The following is a 17735-nucleotide window of genomic DNA, read 5'->3' as shown; positions in this document are numbered from 1 at the left end:
ATCTTTTGTACCCTCCTTGTCCCTTTGCCCTTTCTCATCATCTACTCATTTTACAATGGCAGAAGGAAAAAAAGAGGTTAAAGGGGAAAAGAGACAGTTGCAAAACGACACCACTTTCGCTCCTTCGACTTAAATTCCTTTACTGTTAAACAGCACAGATTTTCCTGCAGCACCAGCTGCATTGTGTAATTAGGACTGCAACTGCAAAGTGGAAAACTAATACATTTTTATCATTTCACTGTGTAGTAAAAGGCTGGCAGAGGCTGCCTCTGCCACAGGTGTTGCAAGTGCTCAGAGCCAACCATTTTACAAACACGGCAGTTGCACAACTGGCTTTGTCAGTGGAGCAGGGAAAAATATGCACCTAAAATGCATGTAGCATTCAATTCTCCGCATTTGTAAGACTTTTTTATAAAAGATGGGAGGCTTTTTTTTTCCCATGATACAGAAATAATCTTTTTCTGTGAGAACAGACCAGTGAACCAGATGTGAACCAAGCCTGTGAAATGCAAGCACCTAATTACATACCAAAGAAGAAAATAGACACTAGTTTAAATCCATAAATCCTGACTGCAGCTCAGAGGCAAACTTAGGAACTGAGCACACTGTAGGCATATAACATTTTCCTCAAAATAATTAAAGTCCACCAAGGAAAAACTTAACTACTTGTAGATCAGTGCACACAGTGAGTATGTCATAAATTGCAAACAAACTTAATTTATCCCGTTCTTCTGCACCTGAAAGTTATGGATGATAATCCCAACATTACATTTTACAGCAGTACAAAGCAAGCATTACAGTTACAATGTGAGGAGCGCCTATCGAGAAAGACGTAAAATCAAGTCCCTTCCAGCTCTGCCTGACTTTAAGATAATAATTACAGTCTCTGAGCCTGTCCAGCAAAAAAGTCCCAATAAAATTCTCATCCTCTGAGTTCGGCCTGCAGATGGCCAGTAGAGATTATTAAGTTTTATGAAGACTACAAATGAATAAAAAGAACTATAACTAGCCACTAAAAGTTGTTCTGTTCTGTGCTTATTTGCTCTTCCCTGGTTATATTACAACTATGCTTAGTTACAGACAATGACAACAAAATCAATCTTAAAAAACATGCTGCCACAGCCTAATTTCTCCATTTCTCCTGCCTGCAATTTCTCCAGTTTATTTGTCTGAAATCCTCAGACTCCTCTCTACTGATTTAGGGACAGTTTTGGTTGAAGAGTAGTTTTTATGTTTTATTTTAGGCCCTCATACATGTATTTTTTGAAGTGACTGAGGCTCTAGTCAGTAAAGTCATGCAGCTGCCCTTCTTCCTAAGCCTTATGAACAGGGTGTGCTGATGCTGAGGTGACCCAGCTCTCGGTCTGAATTGTTCTCATGGGCCAGAAGGAGAAATCCTCAAAAAATTTCAACCAAGTATCCCTAGGTCAGTCCGTAAAAGGTGTGCCTTTGTATGCCTATATCTGATTACTTCTAAGCTGGCTTACAGGGGAATTAGAAAGGTGTAAAACAGAGTCAGGGAGAGCTGGGCTGAAATGAGATACTGCCGTGAGATGTCTGTTCAATCTTCGCGTTTGGTGTTTCTGCAGGGTCCCTGTAGGGTCTATTCTGTCTTTCTAACTTTGTCTAGTCTAACTTTGTGGTAGACTATACATCTTTTGGGATAAGTTGTAGGTGAAGCAGTTTGGAGGGTCTTTTTTCTTTTTTAACAATTTTTAGGGACCTTGCCATTTAAGGAGCTAAAGAAACTGGAGAACAGTAAAGAGCAGAAATTAAAAGACTAACAGAATAAGAGGGGTTGAAAGTTAAGATTTGTTTATTATGCCACAGAGTTGGTACCGCTTCAGTTTGGAGACCTACCTTCAACCATTAAGTACAAACACAATTAAAAGTAATTAATTTAATTTAAATAATTAATTAATATAATACCTGTGCAGGAATCAAAACTGTACCAGATGGTACAAAGCAAGGGCATACACTGAGGAAAAAGTTACTTTCTGTTGGAATAACTCAAGTAGATGAGTTGCTGGATCCAAAATTATGCATTAGCAGTATTGTGAAAGTCAGACACCTCATTTCTCTGGGTTGATGCTTACGATAAAGGTATCCGTATGACTGAGGGTCCAGAAAGTCCCCTGACTTGTGCAAATAGGCTCTTGCTGCATAGGAATGAAAAAAGTGAGCAGACACTCTCTTCTTCCATTCACTCTTGTAGATATGCTTTTTGTGAGGTAGCCACAGCAGTCTTTTGGTTGTCTTTATAATCTTATTCCCCTCTGAATTTCTGGGAATGGGAAAGACTCAGCTTTATATGCAGCAGCAGAGGTACTCCTGCCCAGCAGAATTCAGGGGGGGCTGCGTCACCGGTGGGGGCTGGAAGGATGGAATGTCAAGAAGGAGGCAGGGGGAGGAACAAATTCTTTTGGTAAGAAACTACTGGGTTTAGGGAGAATTAGGAATAAACTACAGCTTGTCTTTGAAGGAGATTTGAGTTTTCTTGGGAGAAGTAAGAGGCTTTTTTCTTGGGGAAAAGAACCTGAAGAGGTTTGAAGATGCTTAAGGATAAACAAGACACATAAAGAACCACAGCCTGCCCTTTGTTTTTCTCCATCCCTCTCTCCCATCTCCATCCTATCGCTCTAACACAGTACTCTCTTAGCCCCCTCTCTAGTGTTTGGGTTACTACTCTATTCACCCTTAGGAAGGTTTTACACTGAGAAGAAAGAGAGGAGGAAAAAAAGGAGTGGAAAATATGTGTCTTGCCACTCTTCATGACATTGCAGAGCCTAAAAATAAAAGATAATGACTACAAAGGTGAGAGTACTGTTTTGCCTTCTTTTTTTCTCCTTCTTCCTGTAACATGTTAGTTACATGACAACGTTACTGAACATGAAAACATGAAGAAAACGTGGGTAGATCTTTACTGTCTTATTAGTATCCCATACAGTTAAAACTCATGAAGGAAGAGCGACTTAGAAACCTGGTTATTTTGTCATTGTCACAAATCAGTGTATTAATTGGACACTACTTTTGCAAAACGCCCTTACGACTGCAAACAAAATGTGTCTGGTAGATTAACAAAGGACCGTACACCTGTTTCTCATGCACAGTTTCTTTCTGATGCTGTCACACAGCCATACTGAGAGAGAGTTTTGGCAGATGGCATTACAATTCAAATAAAGAAAAATAAGCTTCTGAATTCATACATATTTCCTTGTCATTCAAATGCCAAGGGATTTTTTAACATAATGTTTAAAGCACAGAGTGACTCAATTTGAGTGTCCTCATAAATATAACTAATGCACAATGATGAATAAGTTATGACAAGAAGTTTCAGAAAGCAGTTACATGCAACTAAAGCAGATTTTTATCTATTGTGCAACAAAGCAAAAGTAATAAAAGATGGGACTTTTAAAGTTCTCACCCTAGACAAGTCAATGAAGCCACTGAGGAGACAAAACCAGATTCTAAGCTAATTTCACTAGTATAAATCAAGAGTTGTTGCCTCAGCAGCTGCTGTATTAACCTGAATTTTCCATGGTGCAATGTAATCTCCCTCATCAATCGTATTGATTTATCAAATACTATTTAAACGACTAATGTATCTGCATTACATATACCCAGCTACTGTTCAGAACTGTGAAAACATATTATTGAAAAGCATTGTAGTCATGGAAACAGATCACATAGGAAGTATGTTGAGGATGATTCTTCTAACCAGCTGCATACAACTTCATTGACAACTTAGAAATAAAATATAGAAATGTAAGATGTCTTGTACTTGATCAGAACATTAGTTTATTTAATCTGCCCTGAGACTTCCATCGAAGGCCAGTGCGTGATGCTTCTGAGGTAGTTGCAGCTCATGACAAATAAGTGATGTACCTATGCAATTTTACAGTCTGGGCAGGATAGCTTTTTATTCGTGGACCACCCACAGATAATCAGTTCATTGTAAGCATACAAATTAGTTCTTGGCTTTTTTTGTTTTGTTTTGCTTTGTTTTTTTCATTATCACTATAGATGCTACATTTTCCAAGCTCTTTTTACAGTATGTCTACCCATTTGCCTCACTGGCCTGTCACATAAAATCAAGTAATTGCTATTTGGTGTAATAACATGGCAGAAAAACAAAAAAACCAGAAAGCATTATGCTGTGTGCTTTATTTTGAAACATTGACTTGAGACTCTCAAGGCCCAGTGAGACAAATGAAGTCATAAAACAAATGTTTCTGATGTTGATTGAAATTTTAATTAAACTTTAGTGTTGTTATTTTGAAAATAAGTCAGAAACAAGGTAAAATAACCTTTTTGACCAAGAAAGATGCTTAGGGGAGATGAAGAAAAGGGGTTGTCCTCTGTGCGGAGGAACAATGTGGTTGTATGAAGCTCTCCCATGGGATGGATGGCTGATGGAGAGTTTGTAGGTCAAGGTCAGGGGAGAGGCTGGTGGGGGAGACTTGGTGGTGGGTTGTTATTACAGACCCCCTGGTCAGCGTGAGGAAATGGATGGAGCCTTCTTTAAACAACTCAAGGAGGTCTCTGATCGCGGATTCTGGTGTTCATGGGGAACTTTATCCGCCCTGACATCTTCTAGATGGGTGGCAAGGCAGGAGACAAGCAGGCAACAAGATTTCTGGTGGTTTTGGGGGATAACTTCTCAATATAAGTACCAGATGTGCCCACCATGAAGGGTGATGCACAGCTGGACCTCATATGAACTAACAGCAAGAACTAATGGGAGATGTGATAATCAATGGCAGCTGTGAAACAGTGAAGTTCAAGATTCTGTGGCAGAGGAGCTCAGGACACTGGCAGGTGACAGGCCCTGGCAATGTCCCTGACAAAATAATGAAATGAATCCTCTGAGAACACATTTCTGGGCACCCAAAGGAGAGGGTGATGACTGGGAACAGCCAGTGTGGATTTACCCAGTGCAAATCATGCCTCACCAACTTGATTGCTATGCTAATATGGCTGGATTTGTGGATGAAGCAAAAGTGGTGGATGTCATTTACCTTGACTTTTGCAAGACTTTTTGCACTGTCTCCCACAATATTTGTGTATGGCACTTAGGGCATTAAAAATCTGGAGGGACGGAGAATGCACAGGTAAGTCAGTGGTTGGGTGGTGAGGCTCAGAGGGTAGTGGTTAATGGGCCATACTATACCTAAATGCCTGTGCAAGAGGAGTATTGCAAGGGTTTATAGCAGAGCCTGTCCTGTTTTGCCATCTTTACGTAAAGTCTGAAGGGGGCAATGAAGTCAACTTTGCAGGCGTTCCCAGGGGGACCAGTCAACATGATGAAGGGCAGGGCTGCCATTGAGGGACCTAGCCAGGCTGGAGGAACGGGTCAGCTGAAACCTAGCGAAATTCAACAAAGACAAATCCAAGTCCTGTACCTGGGCAGGAAGAAAATCTTGCAACAGTACAGATTGGGAACTGACTTGTTAGACCACATTGGTAATACTGCATCTAGTTTTGGGACCCCCAATACAAGATAAACTGGATTGATACACAGGACCAAGTTCAGAGGGTCACCAACGATGGTCAGGGGCAGGAGCACTTACCCTCTGAGGAGGAGAGGCTGAGAGTAATCCTGTTTCCTCTTTAGTAAGGTTTGGCACTGAAAGTAGCATTAAAATGTGTTATTTGGGTTTCTTAGAGAATAATAGGCTTTTTTTCCTTTGTTGTACCACAGGTTAAGAGGTGAGCAGCTAGCTAAAGTATGTTGAAGCTTATATACGAATTTGAGATACTAGTAACAGAATACCTAGCTGCCTCCCATGAGGTCTAGCCTGCACTATTAGTAGCTACATACTTTTGTGGGGTTTTTTAGGTCAGTAGCCAAACTGCAGGGTTTAGGTTATATAATAACAGTAAATTCAGTAAGTCCATAAATTCACAGGGTATGTTGTTAAACATTTAACAGCAAAGGAAATAATATAAATAAATGAAGAGACTGAAAAGCCAATGGAAGAAAAGCCTAACTTCACGAGTTCAGGCAGTTATTAGGTAGAAAACACTGGTTTGTAAGAAGGTTGAATTGATACAGTCAGTAATGAGGTACAAGCACTGAAAGATTTGAACATCCAAAAGATCAAAAAGAATGTTTCTTTTCAGTCTGTTTTCTTCAAAGTCTAAAGAATATAGCATAAAAAAAGCTGTGTTAATAAAATCAGTTTCAAAGGCAGAATCTTCCACATTGGAGCTGTACGTGGCGTGCAGCAAATCTGCTGAACTTCAGGAATACAAATTGATAATGCAGCGTGCACTTGATGTACTTGGGGCTCCTTTTCCGCTGGTAAAACGAGCGTGCGGGTGACAGTCCCTTTAATGTGCATGTCTGAACTTTGAACCAGCTGGCAGTGCCATCGCGGCTCCTCGCCGTGCCTGTGAGTAACCGCTGGGGCATCTGCTGAGCTTCTCCGGCAGGTTCACATTCTGCACCAAGATTCACCCTGAAGTGACTTCACTCCTTGCAGTGCCCCCACTAGCTAGGTTAAAGCTAGGAGCTGTGAGGATAAGAGTTTCAGGGACTCTGTTCAGATGTATCCTTTGTTATATTAAAACATATAATATAACGTGTAATTATATATATATATATATATATAATATATATATATTATATATAATAACATATAATTATAACGTGTAATTAACACAGAATTCACAAATTATCCCAAACTATTCTTGGAAGATAAGGCACATCATTGCTGTTTAATTATTCCATGGAAGCCTGGTTCCGTATCCAGTCTCCTGGGCAAGAACTTGTAGCTAAAAAATGAGATTTTTTTCAGCAGTTCCTAGTGGTCTCTCTCCCCAGCAAAACTCTAGTCACTTTAGTGGGAATTGTGAGATCAACAAAGAGCTGATTTAAGCTTCTGTCTCCCCCAAAATTCTGTAATACAAACCAAGTACCGAGCACAAATAACACAAGACTAAGGACAGAGAAGAAGACAAAAGGATAGCAAGATTTGATGAAAACAATTTAAAGTTTTAATAATAAATATGTTTCAGTGAGTCTTTCTGTTTTCCTTAAGTCTATTACTTCAAAACACATGGAAAACAGGATTTTGTAGTTTGGAATCTTTTAACAGAAACTCTAAGCTTTCTCTTGAAAAGGTCCATGGAGAGTACTCCAAACAGCTTCAGCTATTGCCCACGGAACAGTTGAGAACTGAGTTCTTTATTAAGGCTTTATTGAGGAAACCATCTCAGGCGCTGCCTATGATAACCTAACTAAATTCTCAACATGTACGGTATTTTTTAGCGTAATTTCCTTTTAGTTGCTTTTTTTTTTTCATTTTTATTTGAATTAATAGCTAAAAAAGCCCTTTTTGAACTCCTTTTTGGTAGTTAAAACTCAGTAATTCAGTTGGTACTTTTTCACTGTAGTAATGCAAATCTTGATTAGATATTACACAGTTCCGCATGTCAGAGGGATCAAGAACACCTAATGTTAAAAATATCCCTACTGTTGGCAATATTTCACTTGGTAACAATGCTGGGGGAAAATATTGAATCGATAGTAATATTTAGTAATCTACTAAATGATCTATTAAGGATGTAGCATGTCACAATAAGCTGCACTGAACGAAGAAGATGCATTTATCACATGTGAGTGTTACCTCGACATTTGTTTCCATTGTGCGAGAAGAAATTATGCATACTGTCATTTTCTTCATGATAATAAATTGCACGTGAATGGTTTGTGATTACAGACAGAACATAAACAGTCATGACTGTGAAATTTGCTGGTATGACAACGGCAGCTGGAGAACACGAGTTTAATTGAAATTGAGCTTACATGGCTTGGCTTGGAGTTGGTACATTCCCTAAGTTTTCCAGGTCTTCCATGATAGGAAGAATAATTTGGTTTTGCTATGGAGGTGGGGTTGTCCATCCTGCCTTTGTTGTTATTTTCACTGAGACAGTAAGCAATTCAACTTACTTTTTTTTTTTTTATTTTATTTAATTTCTCCTGCAGCTTTTGATTTGTACACTAGCATAGAGGACTCCATGTTAGCAACTGCATTTTCCAGCTTAGGCAGTGACATATGAAACACGGCTAAGTGGAGGAACCTGTTGAGGTAGTATAAATGATTTTACCATCGCATATACCTGTTGAATTTTTTGTTGTTTTCTGGGGCTCCCACATGGTACGCAGATGGGTGACCTAGCAGAATTCACACAGGTATGTGGATAGTAGGTTAAATACTGATTTTCAGTGAGCAATATTATCCTCTCTTTCCTTATGGCAACCTCTAACAGAAGGTTTCAGGAGCAGCAGCACAACTACTATACCTGTTTCGTGTATCAGCTGGGCAATGTGGACATGCACTAACAAAAGCATTAAAACGAGACATAGAATCATTTAGATGGGAAGAGATCTTTAAGATCATCGAGTTCAACCGTTCACCTAGCATTGCCAAGCCCACCACTAAACCATGTCCCTCAGCACCACATCTAGACGTCTTTTAAATACCTCCAGGGATGGCGATTCCACCGCTTCCCTGGGCAGCCTGTTCCAATGCTTGATAACCCTTTTGGTGAAGAAATTTTTCTAATATCCACCCTAAACTCCCCTGGCGCAACTTCAGGCTATTTCATCCTGTCCCACCGCTTTTTACCTGGGAGAAGAGACCGACCCCCACCCCACTACGACCTCCTTTCAGAGGGAGCAGCACAGCAGACCACGAGCAGCATCTGCTCCCTGCTAATCTCTGCGCTGTGCCTTAGGGTATTGCAGGCAAAGTTTTTTGTGTAAGCTATGTGGGGAGGAACACTGATTTAGACTTACAGATAAATATTTGCAAAGACTGTATCTCTTAAAGAAACTGGAAGAGTATGCAATTGTGTTGGACTGGGGAGCTGCACGGTATTTTGTAACTTTTAACCCAGTTCTTTTGATACCCTCTGTAGTAGGTACTGACTTGAAAAGGCAAAACTGAATTTGAAACAGGAAGAAAGAAATGAGAAGAGAAAAAGCAAGGGATAAACCAAACACAGGCTGCTGAGTGGAAAGATACAATATTTTTCTGAAAAGTCTCATATATAGGTTAGAAAAGGATTCCTGACCTGTGCCTGGGTGTTAACAAGGCAGGTGATCCAAACTCATGCTGACTTCCACAGCTTCCACATCCTTACTGACAGCATTTTCAATAACAGCAGGCATTATATTTTCTTTTTCTCTCTCATACTATATTCTTTTGTACTATACAAATATTTTGATTGCAGCCGATTCAAGAAATATGCTCTCATCTTTCTTTCCAGCCTGTCAGTAGGGTAGTGACACAATGCTGGCTGTTGTTCTGAAACCTTGAGAGGCTTTTATAACTCTCTTTAACACAGTTAGTACTCTACAAACTTCAGAAAAATTAATCTTTTGGTTTGGTAATATGTCTTTACATCTTGGTACATTGAGATCCAAAATGTACTCCTTCCTCCATCCCCAGAGAAGGTTAAGTGGCACCATCAAAAATCATGTTGAAACACAACAGCTTTCAGAAGGCAGAATAAGAGCATCTGGACCATTAGCATAAGCAGGCTGTGATGAGAAGGCGCTACCACTGATTGTTAGAGTGACCTGCTGGAATTCATATTAGTCTTTCTTTTTTCCGTCTTTGTTTCCTTCTTTCTTTCTTTCTTTGAAAATACAAGGGCTTTTCTTACCATTGGGCATTTAACTTTTAGAAATGCAGCTCCTTCTGTATTTAAAAACTTACCCAGATGCATGCTGAGAAAAGTGTCTTGGTATCAGCTGTACCTTTTTGATCTTTTTTTTTTTTTATGACTGCTGCAGTGTTAAATAGATGCTGCTTCTTTGGTAAGGAATAAAGCATGAAATGTGAAAACTGGAGCATATATACATAATATACAGCACCCTTCCATCCACTCATGGTATCAGCACTGCCAAATGCTGCACAATTACTGGTTTTTAAATGATGATTATACAAATGTTCCTGAACAGTCCTCCACTGGGGATGATAGGAGGAGATCTGTGGGAATGCAATATTAAATATTGAAGACTGAAAATAAAGGAATTTTTTCCTTCTGTACAGAGAAATCCTCCTGGACAATGGAATTGAAAGACATGGATGATAGAAGTGTTGAACTCATGAAAATGGAGGCTTCATATATAGCATAGTAACCATGACATGTTGGTTGCAGAAATTATACATGAACCAGCATGCTAATGCTCCTAAATGAATATCAGAAATTGTTTTAATTTATAGCTCCCTTCTCAGTTCAAATTATGGAGGCCAACAGTAATCTGCTTCACAACTGTTTTGTAAGAATTCTCTTTTATAAATGTCTACTGTTCACTCTCATCCCTAATGATCATCACTGGGCACAGCAAAAGGAAAAAGAGAATATGTAATGCCCTCACCACTAATTTGGCAAATGCTTAGCTTCCTATTTTATGAAGCACTAAAGTATTTCTGTCCTGTAATCTTTCATTTCAATAGTGAAAAATGTAATAGATGCCGCTTTTTAATGTAATGAAAAATAATCACAGGGCTCCTGAAAGCAAATGTAGCAGAAGATTCTTCTAACAGAAGCTCTGTAGTAAACTACACTCCACCAACCTTATCTGCCATACTTTGGCGGGTGCAGGGACCTTAGGGTTTGTGCTCTAGCAATTCCATTTTACTGGTCAACAAGGAATTTTAATTAAACATAGCTTACAGGCTGCATCTCAAACGGAAAAATTAAATTAGAGAATAGCCTTACGTGGAGTTTATATCTATTATGGTACACAAAGGTAATTTTTTATTTCCTTTCTTCTGAACCCATGACTATTTTATGATGTTAGATAATCAGTGGCTGAATCCATGCATTTAAAAATGCGTTCTCCATAATATGTCCAATTCATTAAATTTTTACAGACTTTTACAGTAGAAAATGGGATTTGCCATTTGCCTTCTCAATAGTTGTGCCAGTTCATAAATACAGTTATGTATCATTACTTTAGGAAAAAATAGGCCAATAGGTTAATAGTAAATCCTCAAATTATTTCAGATTTTCACAAATATGTAAAATGAAATATGTCCTCTGCATCACTACACTTTAAAGTGTATATATTTAGAGAAAGATACCTACTTTTCAGTTTGGGCAAAACATCCACTTTTTATTTTTAATTGCATAGTTGGAAAAAACTCCATCTACTAATACACTTTGGCAAAGGGACCTATGCACACATCTGTCTCTGTGTGTGTATGTGTGCGCGTGTGTGTTTGTGTGTATTTTTAAGTATGTGCAGATTTTGCCTGCACCTGCCTCACTTTTCTCTAAAGGACTGTAATTTTACATGGCCAGATATGAAAGCAACGTTAAGTTAATTAGGGGAAGAAAACCTTGCAAGGTTACATGAAAATAAAATGTACCTATAGCTTTTAAATGAATACTTTCTTCTGTGTCATAGGGTTATAGGAAATCTTTGCCTTATTTATCACGCATGTGTTGGGAACGAAGCTTACTGTAGGAACGGTACAGGATTTGTGCGTCGGCTGGTTTCTTTTTGAATATTTAGGGATTACATTCCACAGTCTTGTCCCACAGGACTTTGTGGGACCCATTTTAGGATCAATCTCCTACAGATTTTACTGAAGTTCTGTGCAGGTCTGGAAAGAGCAACAGCAGGGCTTTCTAATGCTTGGTGACTTACCGGTGAGCCAGTGATGTGCCCTTGCAACAAAGCAGGCCAACAGCCTCCTGGGCTGTATCTGGCAGAGCATTGCTACATGGGAGATCAAGGGAGATGATCCTTCCCCTCTACTCAGCACCAGTGAGACACAGCTGGAGTTCTGGGTCCAGTTCTGGGCTCCCCAGTACAAGAGAGACATGGACATACTGGAGAGAGTCCAGTATGACATGTTGAAGGGACTGGGGCATCTCTCCTATAAGGAAAGGCTCAGAGAGCTGGGACTGTTTGTCCTGGAGAAGAGAAGGCTCAGAGGGATTTTATCCATCTAGATAAATACCTGAAGGAAGGTGCAAGGAAGACAGAACCAGGCTCTTTTCAGCGGTGTCCAGTGACAATACAGGAGGTAAAGGGTACAAACTGAAATTCTGCTTAAACAAAATGGTACTTCTTTACTCTGTGTGTGATCAAACACTTAAAGAAGTTGCCCAGAGAGATTGTGGGGTCTCCATCCTTGGAGATATTCAAAAGCCAATTGGAGATGGTCCTGAGCAACCTGGTCTAGGTGACCCTGCTTTGGGCAGAGGGGCTGGGCTAGGCAATCTCCAGACGTCCCTTCCAACCTCAACCGTTCTGTGATTCTGTGGCCTGCTTAAATACTTTATGCTGAATTTATTCATATGAAGTCACAATATAGCCCTGACAAAAGCAGGTCAGGGTGCAGACCTGTGAAGATTTCAAAGCTAACAATGTTCTAAGAATAATAGGAAAAAATAAGTACCTACATTAAAGAAGTCCTTGAGCTTTTATTTACAAATTTGTGGGGTTCCTCATCTGCCAGTCTTGGGCAGAGCATTCCTGAATGTTTTGGGTATTAACAATTAAATGTCTTCTCTATTTCTGCAAAACGTAAGTTCAGAAGATGCTATAATATCTTATTTTGGTTTGTGCTTCTGTGTACTGCTATATACTTTGATGTCCCTGATATATAACTAAGCTTTGGCACAGGATGCCTTTGGAGGCTGTGGAATTACCACCACAGTAAGACAAATGGTACAAACTTCCGAGGGATATTTAGGTGTACTTACATGGGAGAAGGCAAACTCTTTTTGTTCCATCAAGGCCAACTTTTCCAGGATTCCTAGCAAAGAAAAAAGCTCAGAAAGCAAAGAAGTTTTTTTGTGTGTTGGGAAAACCAGATGCCCTCACTTTGTCCGGCGGTGATGCTATACAAGATGTGCTACAGTTGATGGCTGGCACAGCTTTTGGAACAATGAAGTAGTTCAACTAAAATGTGTTATTCTAGAGACTGAGATCTGGTTTTGCATGCCAATTTTCAAGTTACTACTACTTGTGTCTGCCATGGTATGTGTTAAAGATTCAACATTTGCTTTGGTCACTATCTAATTTCACTATCAAGTTATTTCCCTCAGTGCCCAGAGAAGATCCACAGTTTTGTTACTAGAAATCTTAATGTTCTGTACTGCATTTACTGAGAGAGATAACTCTTTGTTTTTCAGAGCTTCCATATGGCTGGGAGAAAATTGATGATCCCATTTATGGCACTTATTATGTTGAGTAAGTTCCCAAGTTCAATATTAAGTTGCTGTTAATATGTCATAACCTAATGCTAGTATCCTCTGCAGTGCTTAGCCTGGCAAGGCATGGGTACGATTACTTGACATGTTAAACTGAAGGTATACCAGGAATTCTCCGTCATTAATACAGCTAATGTGTCCAAATATATTCAGTGTGTCTCAAATCAGTGACTCGGGCATTCAGTCACTCTCTTTCTCCAGGGTCTGATTTCATGGTATCATTCCAGATGATATTCATACAAAGGTCATATTCATTAAAGAAATATTATATTTTCTATGTACGGTTTGGATATCCAGTGAGGTAAAGATCTTGTTAATCAATGAAAAGAGCAAAGCATAATCATTTTAGCTCAGTTAAGATCCTTTTCTGGGTAATCCTTCCTTGCTGCAAATCAGATGTTTATACTGTTTGTACCAGAAGACAGGTTATTTACACGCTGCATATGAAATTTTAGGGATGTTGTGTTTTATTCTGTACTTAAAAGTGCAGCTGAAAATAAGAGAATATAGTTTTCTATTTTCACAGCACAATCCTTCCTTTCATTATTTTCAGATTTTAGTTGTCATAAAACAAGAAAAAAAGATTCTTACTCCTCTGTGCAAAGGGCAACAGAAAGCTTTTGTTTGAAGTACTAGGTAGAACCTGTTCTGGCCCGTTCCTGCATAAAATAAGTAAATCAGAAAGATGGTTTTCTCTGCTTTGTAGCTTAACCCAGTGAATAAGACTTACGCAAAGGGAACCTAGATCGATACCTGTTCGGAGTGGTCCGTTCTCCCTCTGCTCTCTGCACACGGTATACGGCAGAAGAGGGAGAAAGCCACTCCCCGTCACTGTGCAGACAGCGCTTTGAAGGACTGAGAAAGATCTATCTATTAGCTCCTTTTACTGAAGAAGAGAGATCTGTAGAGAAGATGGCCCCTGACCTACAATCTCAACTTCAAATCCTGGCACTCAAGCAGTAAATTTATTCTAGTTGTTCCATACAAAGTAGAAAATTTTAGTTTGTGCACGACATCGTTGCCTTCGCCTCTTGAATCCACACCAACACTTGGACTGCAGGATCCCTCTGGACAGATACTGGGGCTGCAGCTTTTCCAGACCTCAGGATACGCTACTATTAGCATGCACAGGGCAGAGCTGGACAGAGAGTTCAAAAAAACTCTGATTTATGGAGGGTTAAAAGATTAAGATTCCCTTTTCTTTACTGCTGTAACAGCAGCATTTTGTGGATGCCCTTGCACCTTCCCTAGCCCTCCTACAAAGGAAACAAACAAACGAAAACGGTGTTTGGCCGCTGCCCTGCTGACTCCTTCTGTCCCATTGTCCAAATGCAGGAGCACCTGCTCTGCTTCTTTGTCCCCGGCTTGTTCCCTGCCCGCAGGTGAGGAGCCGCAGCCCCCCCTGCTCTGCTGCTCAGCCCAAATCCGCTTAGTCAGTCCAGATTCAAGCAAAATGATAAGTAAGTTTTTGAAGGCCCCACGTAAACGCCATTAAATTACCCTCTCTCTTTACGCCTGAGTTCTTTTATGATGTCCCCAAGTAGCTAGGAGCTGGAGTTCTCCTGTCTCTTTGTACTTAACCCCCCCTTGAAGATTTCTGCAGGTGCAATTATGCAGCTGCTGGGTGTAAGTCTTCTGCCCCAGTGGTTTTTAGTGTATTTCGACGAGTAACAGGTGGTGTGCAATATCTGTGCCTCAATCTCTTACTGAGACCCCGCTTTGTTGTCAGCGCAGCCCAAGGCGTTCTGGCACCGGTGAGGCTCACACTTCACCGCAGAGTCAGACAAGGAGAAGTATTAATCTCCATTTCATGTCCGTCCACAGGTAAACAGACGCAAGGCACCAGGCCCAGATGTTATTGTGCAATTACCTACTTTAGGGCTGTTAGTGCCAAATTTATTAATCCTACCACAGATAAGATTTGTGGAAAGATATATCAAATCTACTGCAGGCGCAGAGGTTTTTAGAAGTGGAATGGCTGTTCACAGGATGGCGTTAAAACTGCAGCAGTGCTAAATTCATAAGGAATTTTATAGTCAGTAAAATGTAGCTGTACTTTAATTTGCTGCCTGAGCTCAATAAGTTTGAAACAAAGATTGCTTTCCATTTTTCATGCTAAGAAGTGGCAGTCACACCTTTTTTATTACCAGCATTCAACAGATGAGTTCATTTTTAACTAGATAAAATCAGCTTACATTAAACTCTCTTAATTATGTCATAAAAGTGGTTAAATCATGAAAAGTTAGGTTAGGAACTTTCACACCTTCAAGCCCAGTCCAACTTTACATGCAGGTCTTTAAAACCATCAGTGACAGAAGGGCTTGTACTCTGCTTGCTGAAATATTTGTATCCCATGGGAAGTTTGTAAGGATGAGCAATGAGGCAGACGGACTCAGGTTCACCTTACAAGGGCCAGCCGTGCTCAGCTCCAGTGTTCTGAAACCAGTGGAAAAGCTAAAAAAGAAACAAAGAAAAACCTCAAAGGTCTTGCTCGCAAAGTTAATAAAGACTAATCACAAGGTATTTGGAAATTCTGTTAAAAAATAAGGTCCCCAGTATAACGTCCTCTTTTAATTATGCATGAGTGTAGGTGTGAGGCATTATTAAAGTTTTCGTTTGCCTTGTTATGCAGGTCCAGGCTTCATTTGTAAGGTGCAGACATTTGAGATAAATGCTAAGTGTTTGCTGTAGGTGGGTTAACTTTCATGCAATTTCTCTTAATTTATAAACTAAGAACTAGCAGGACTTAGCTGTGCAGGGCTATGGAGAGAGTGTGGTTATTTGAGTGTGCAGTGTCTTTCAGAATTCTAATTGCCGAAAGATTATTTCTCCCTTTAAGGATGATTAACGACAACACAGAGCTCAATTGCCAGACATGGTCTCCGTAATAGAACAGCTAAATTGGCCATACAGGTATTTATTAGGGAAAAGTATACCTCCTTAACTTACAATTTATGACAACACTCTGTTCATACTCAGATAGAAAAACTTATTTCAGGTCTTTTTGTCATTACGAAAGATCAGTAACTGAAAAATGTGAATGTAAAGAGGACTTAGGCACTAACAAGTTATACATCAGAATGTCCATCTTTTAAGGCATTCTAATCCTTGGAATTACCTTGGTGGGTTATAGGCAACAATTTAAAAAGCTAAAGCCACAAACCACCATAAAACCACATACATTAAAGTAGCTAAGAAAAGGAGATAGGTTTAACTCCCACTGATGCACATGCTTAGGTATGCTCCCATTTTGGCAGGGCTCCGTATCTTGGCCACCAACTAAAATCTGCGTGCTAGGCGTTTCAGTTGTCTTAAGCACATCTAACATGAAACACCACCACAAAAACAACTTCGCCTGGCCACATTCACTGACGAGATGGCAGAACGGTGCCTATGTCATAAAGGATGGCTGGTGGTGATAGCACCTACTCATAACACTGGAGACACTATTTCAACGGCACAGCTAAATGCAGCCTGAAACCAAAACCAAATCCTACCTCTGAGGGGTTGTCCCACTGCAACCTAGCACCAACCACACCTTCTTCTCTGCAGAGGAAAATTCAGGGCTCCTGGGACCAGCGAGCAAACAAAAGGCAGCATCATTCTTCTGTACAGTCCCAATGGCAGTAGGAGAAATTAGTTGAATTCTCATCTTTGTATTAGGCTTTTATGTTTAATATGCATGGTATAAAAGAAAGAAAGAAAAGTGAAGATAGAAATGCTCACTGAATTAGATACTGTGAGCAATGAGAAGTACATTTTTGAATCACATCCAAAATCTATTTTAACCACAAAAGCACTTATTTGTAACCATCTCTAAAACTCACATTTGGCTTGTCTTGTTAAGGCCTAGGTTAGTAATACCTATTTTGTATGCAGTAGAGGTAGACAGATGAAAGGCTAGAATGTCCTTTCAAGGGAACTACTTAGCTTAATAACTTCTTTCTCAGGTAAACTCATCAGTAGCAATTTTTCTGATTTAGCCATGAAGCTGTATAGCACTTAAAATTGCCTGAAAGGGAGGTGTTTCATGTCTCATCAGTCTAGGGGCATAAATCCAGTGTTACTGACTGATAAAAACGACTGATTATCAGTATAATTTTCTTTTCTTTGACTCCTCTTGGACACAATATTTAATGCAGTTGTTTGAATTTGGTGGAATTCTCACGTTGTGCTTTGGAGACTGCACACTACCATAAAACAATCAAAATATGGGAATAAATTTGAGCTAAAAATTATTAAGATTGCACAAACACCTTGGTGCAAGTACCTCTGCTAGTCTTCCTGTCTGATCTGCTAGGACAAAAAAGTCATTTTCAAGATAGCCATTACTGAAGACATTTCTGTGTAAATGGACTACACCACAATGTAAACTTTACCTAGAAACTGCAGAGAGACAGTCGATAACAGATTCTAGCTGTGATATCAGTACCACAGGAACTGATGTTCCTTGAGCCATGGACGCATCCTGCATTAGCTAAAATTCCATC

General features: G+C 39.8%; 1 protein-coding gene across 10 annotated transcripts in view; it reads left to right on the top strand.

The window, feature by feature from the left end:
• MAGI2 (membrane associated guanylate kinase, WW and PDZ domain containing 2) overlaps positions 1-17735 on the top strand; it is a 755492-nt gene that overhangs the window by 583572 nt on the left and 154185 nt on the right. For all 10 annotated transcript variants that reach the window (XM_063323526.1, XM_063323523.1, XM_063323524.1 and 7 more), the window contains one exon: positions 13168-13225. In XM_063323526.1, coding sequence (XP_063179596.1) covers positions 13168-13225 — 58 coding nt within the window. The remainder of the gene's footprint in view (positions 1-13167; positions 13226-17735) is intronic.

Source organism: Chroicocephalus ridibundus, chromosome 1 (genome assembly GCF_963924245.1).
Source record: "Chroicocephalus ridibundus chromosome 1, bChrRid1.1, whole genome shotgun sequence".
NCBI lineage: Eukaryota > Metazoa > Chordata > Aves > Charadriiformes > Laridae > Chroicocephalus > Chroicocephalus ridibundus.
The sequence above is the reverse complement of the archived record's forward strand: the minus strand, read 5'-3'. Positions and strand labels throughout refer to the sequence as shown.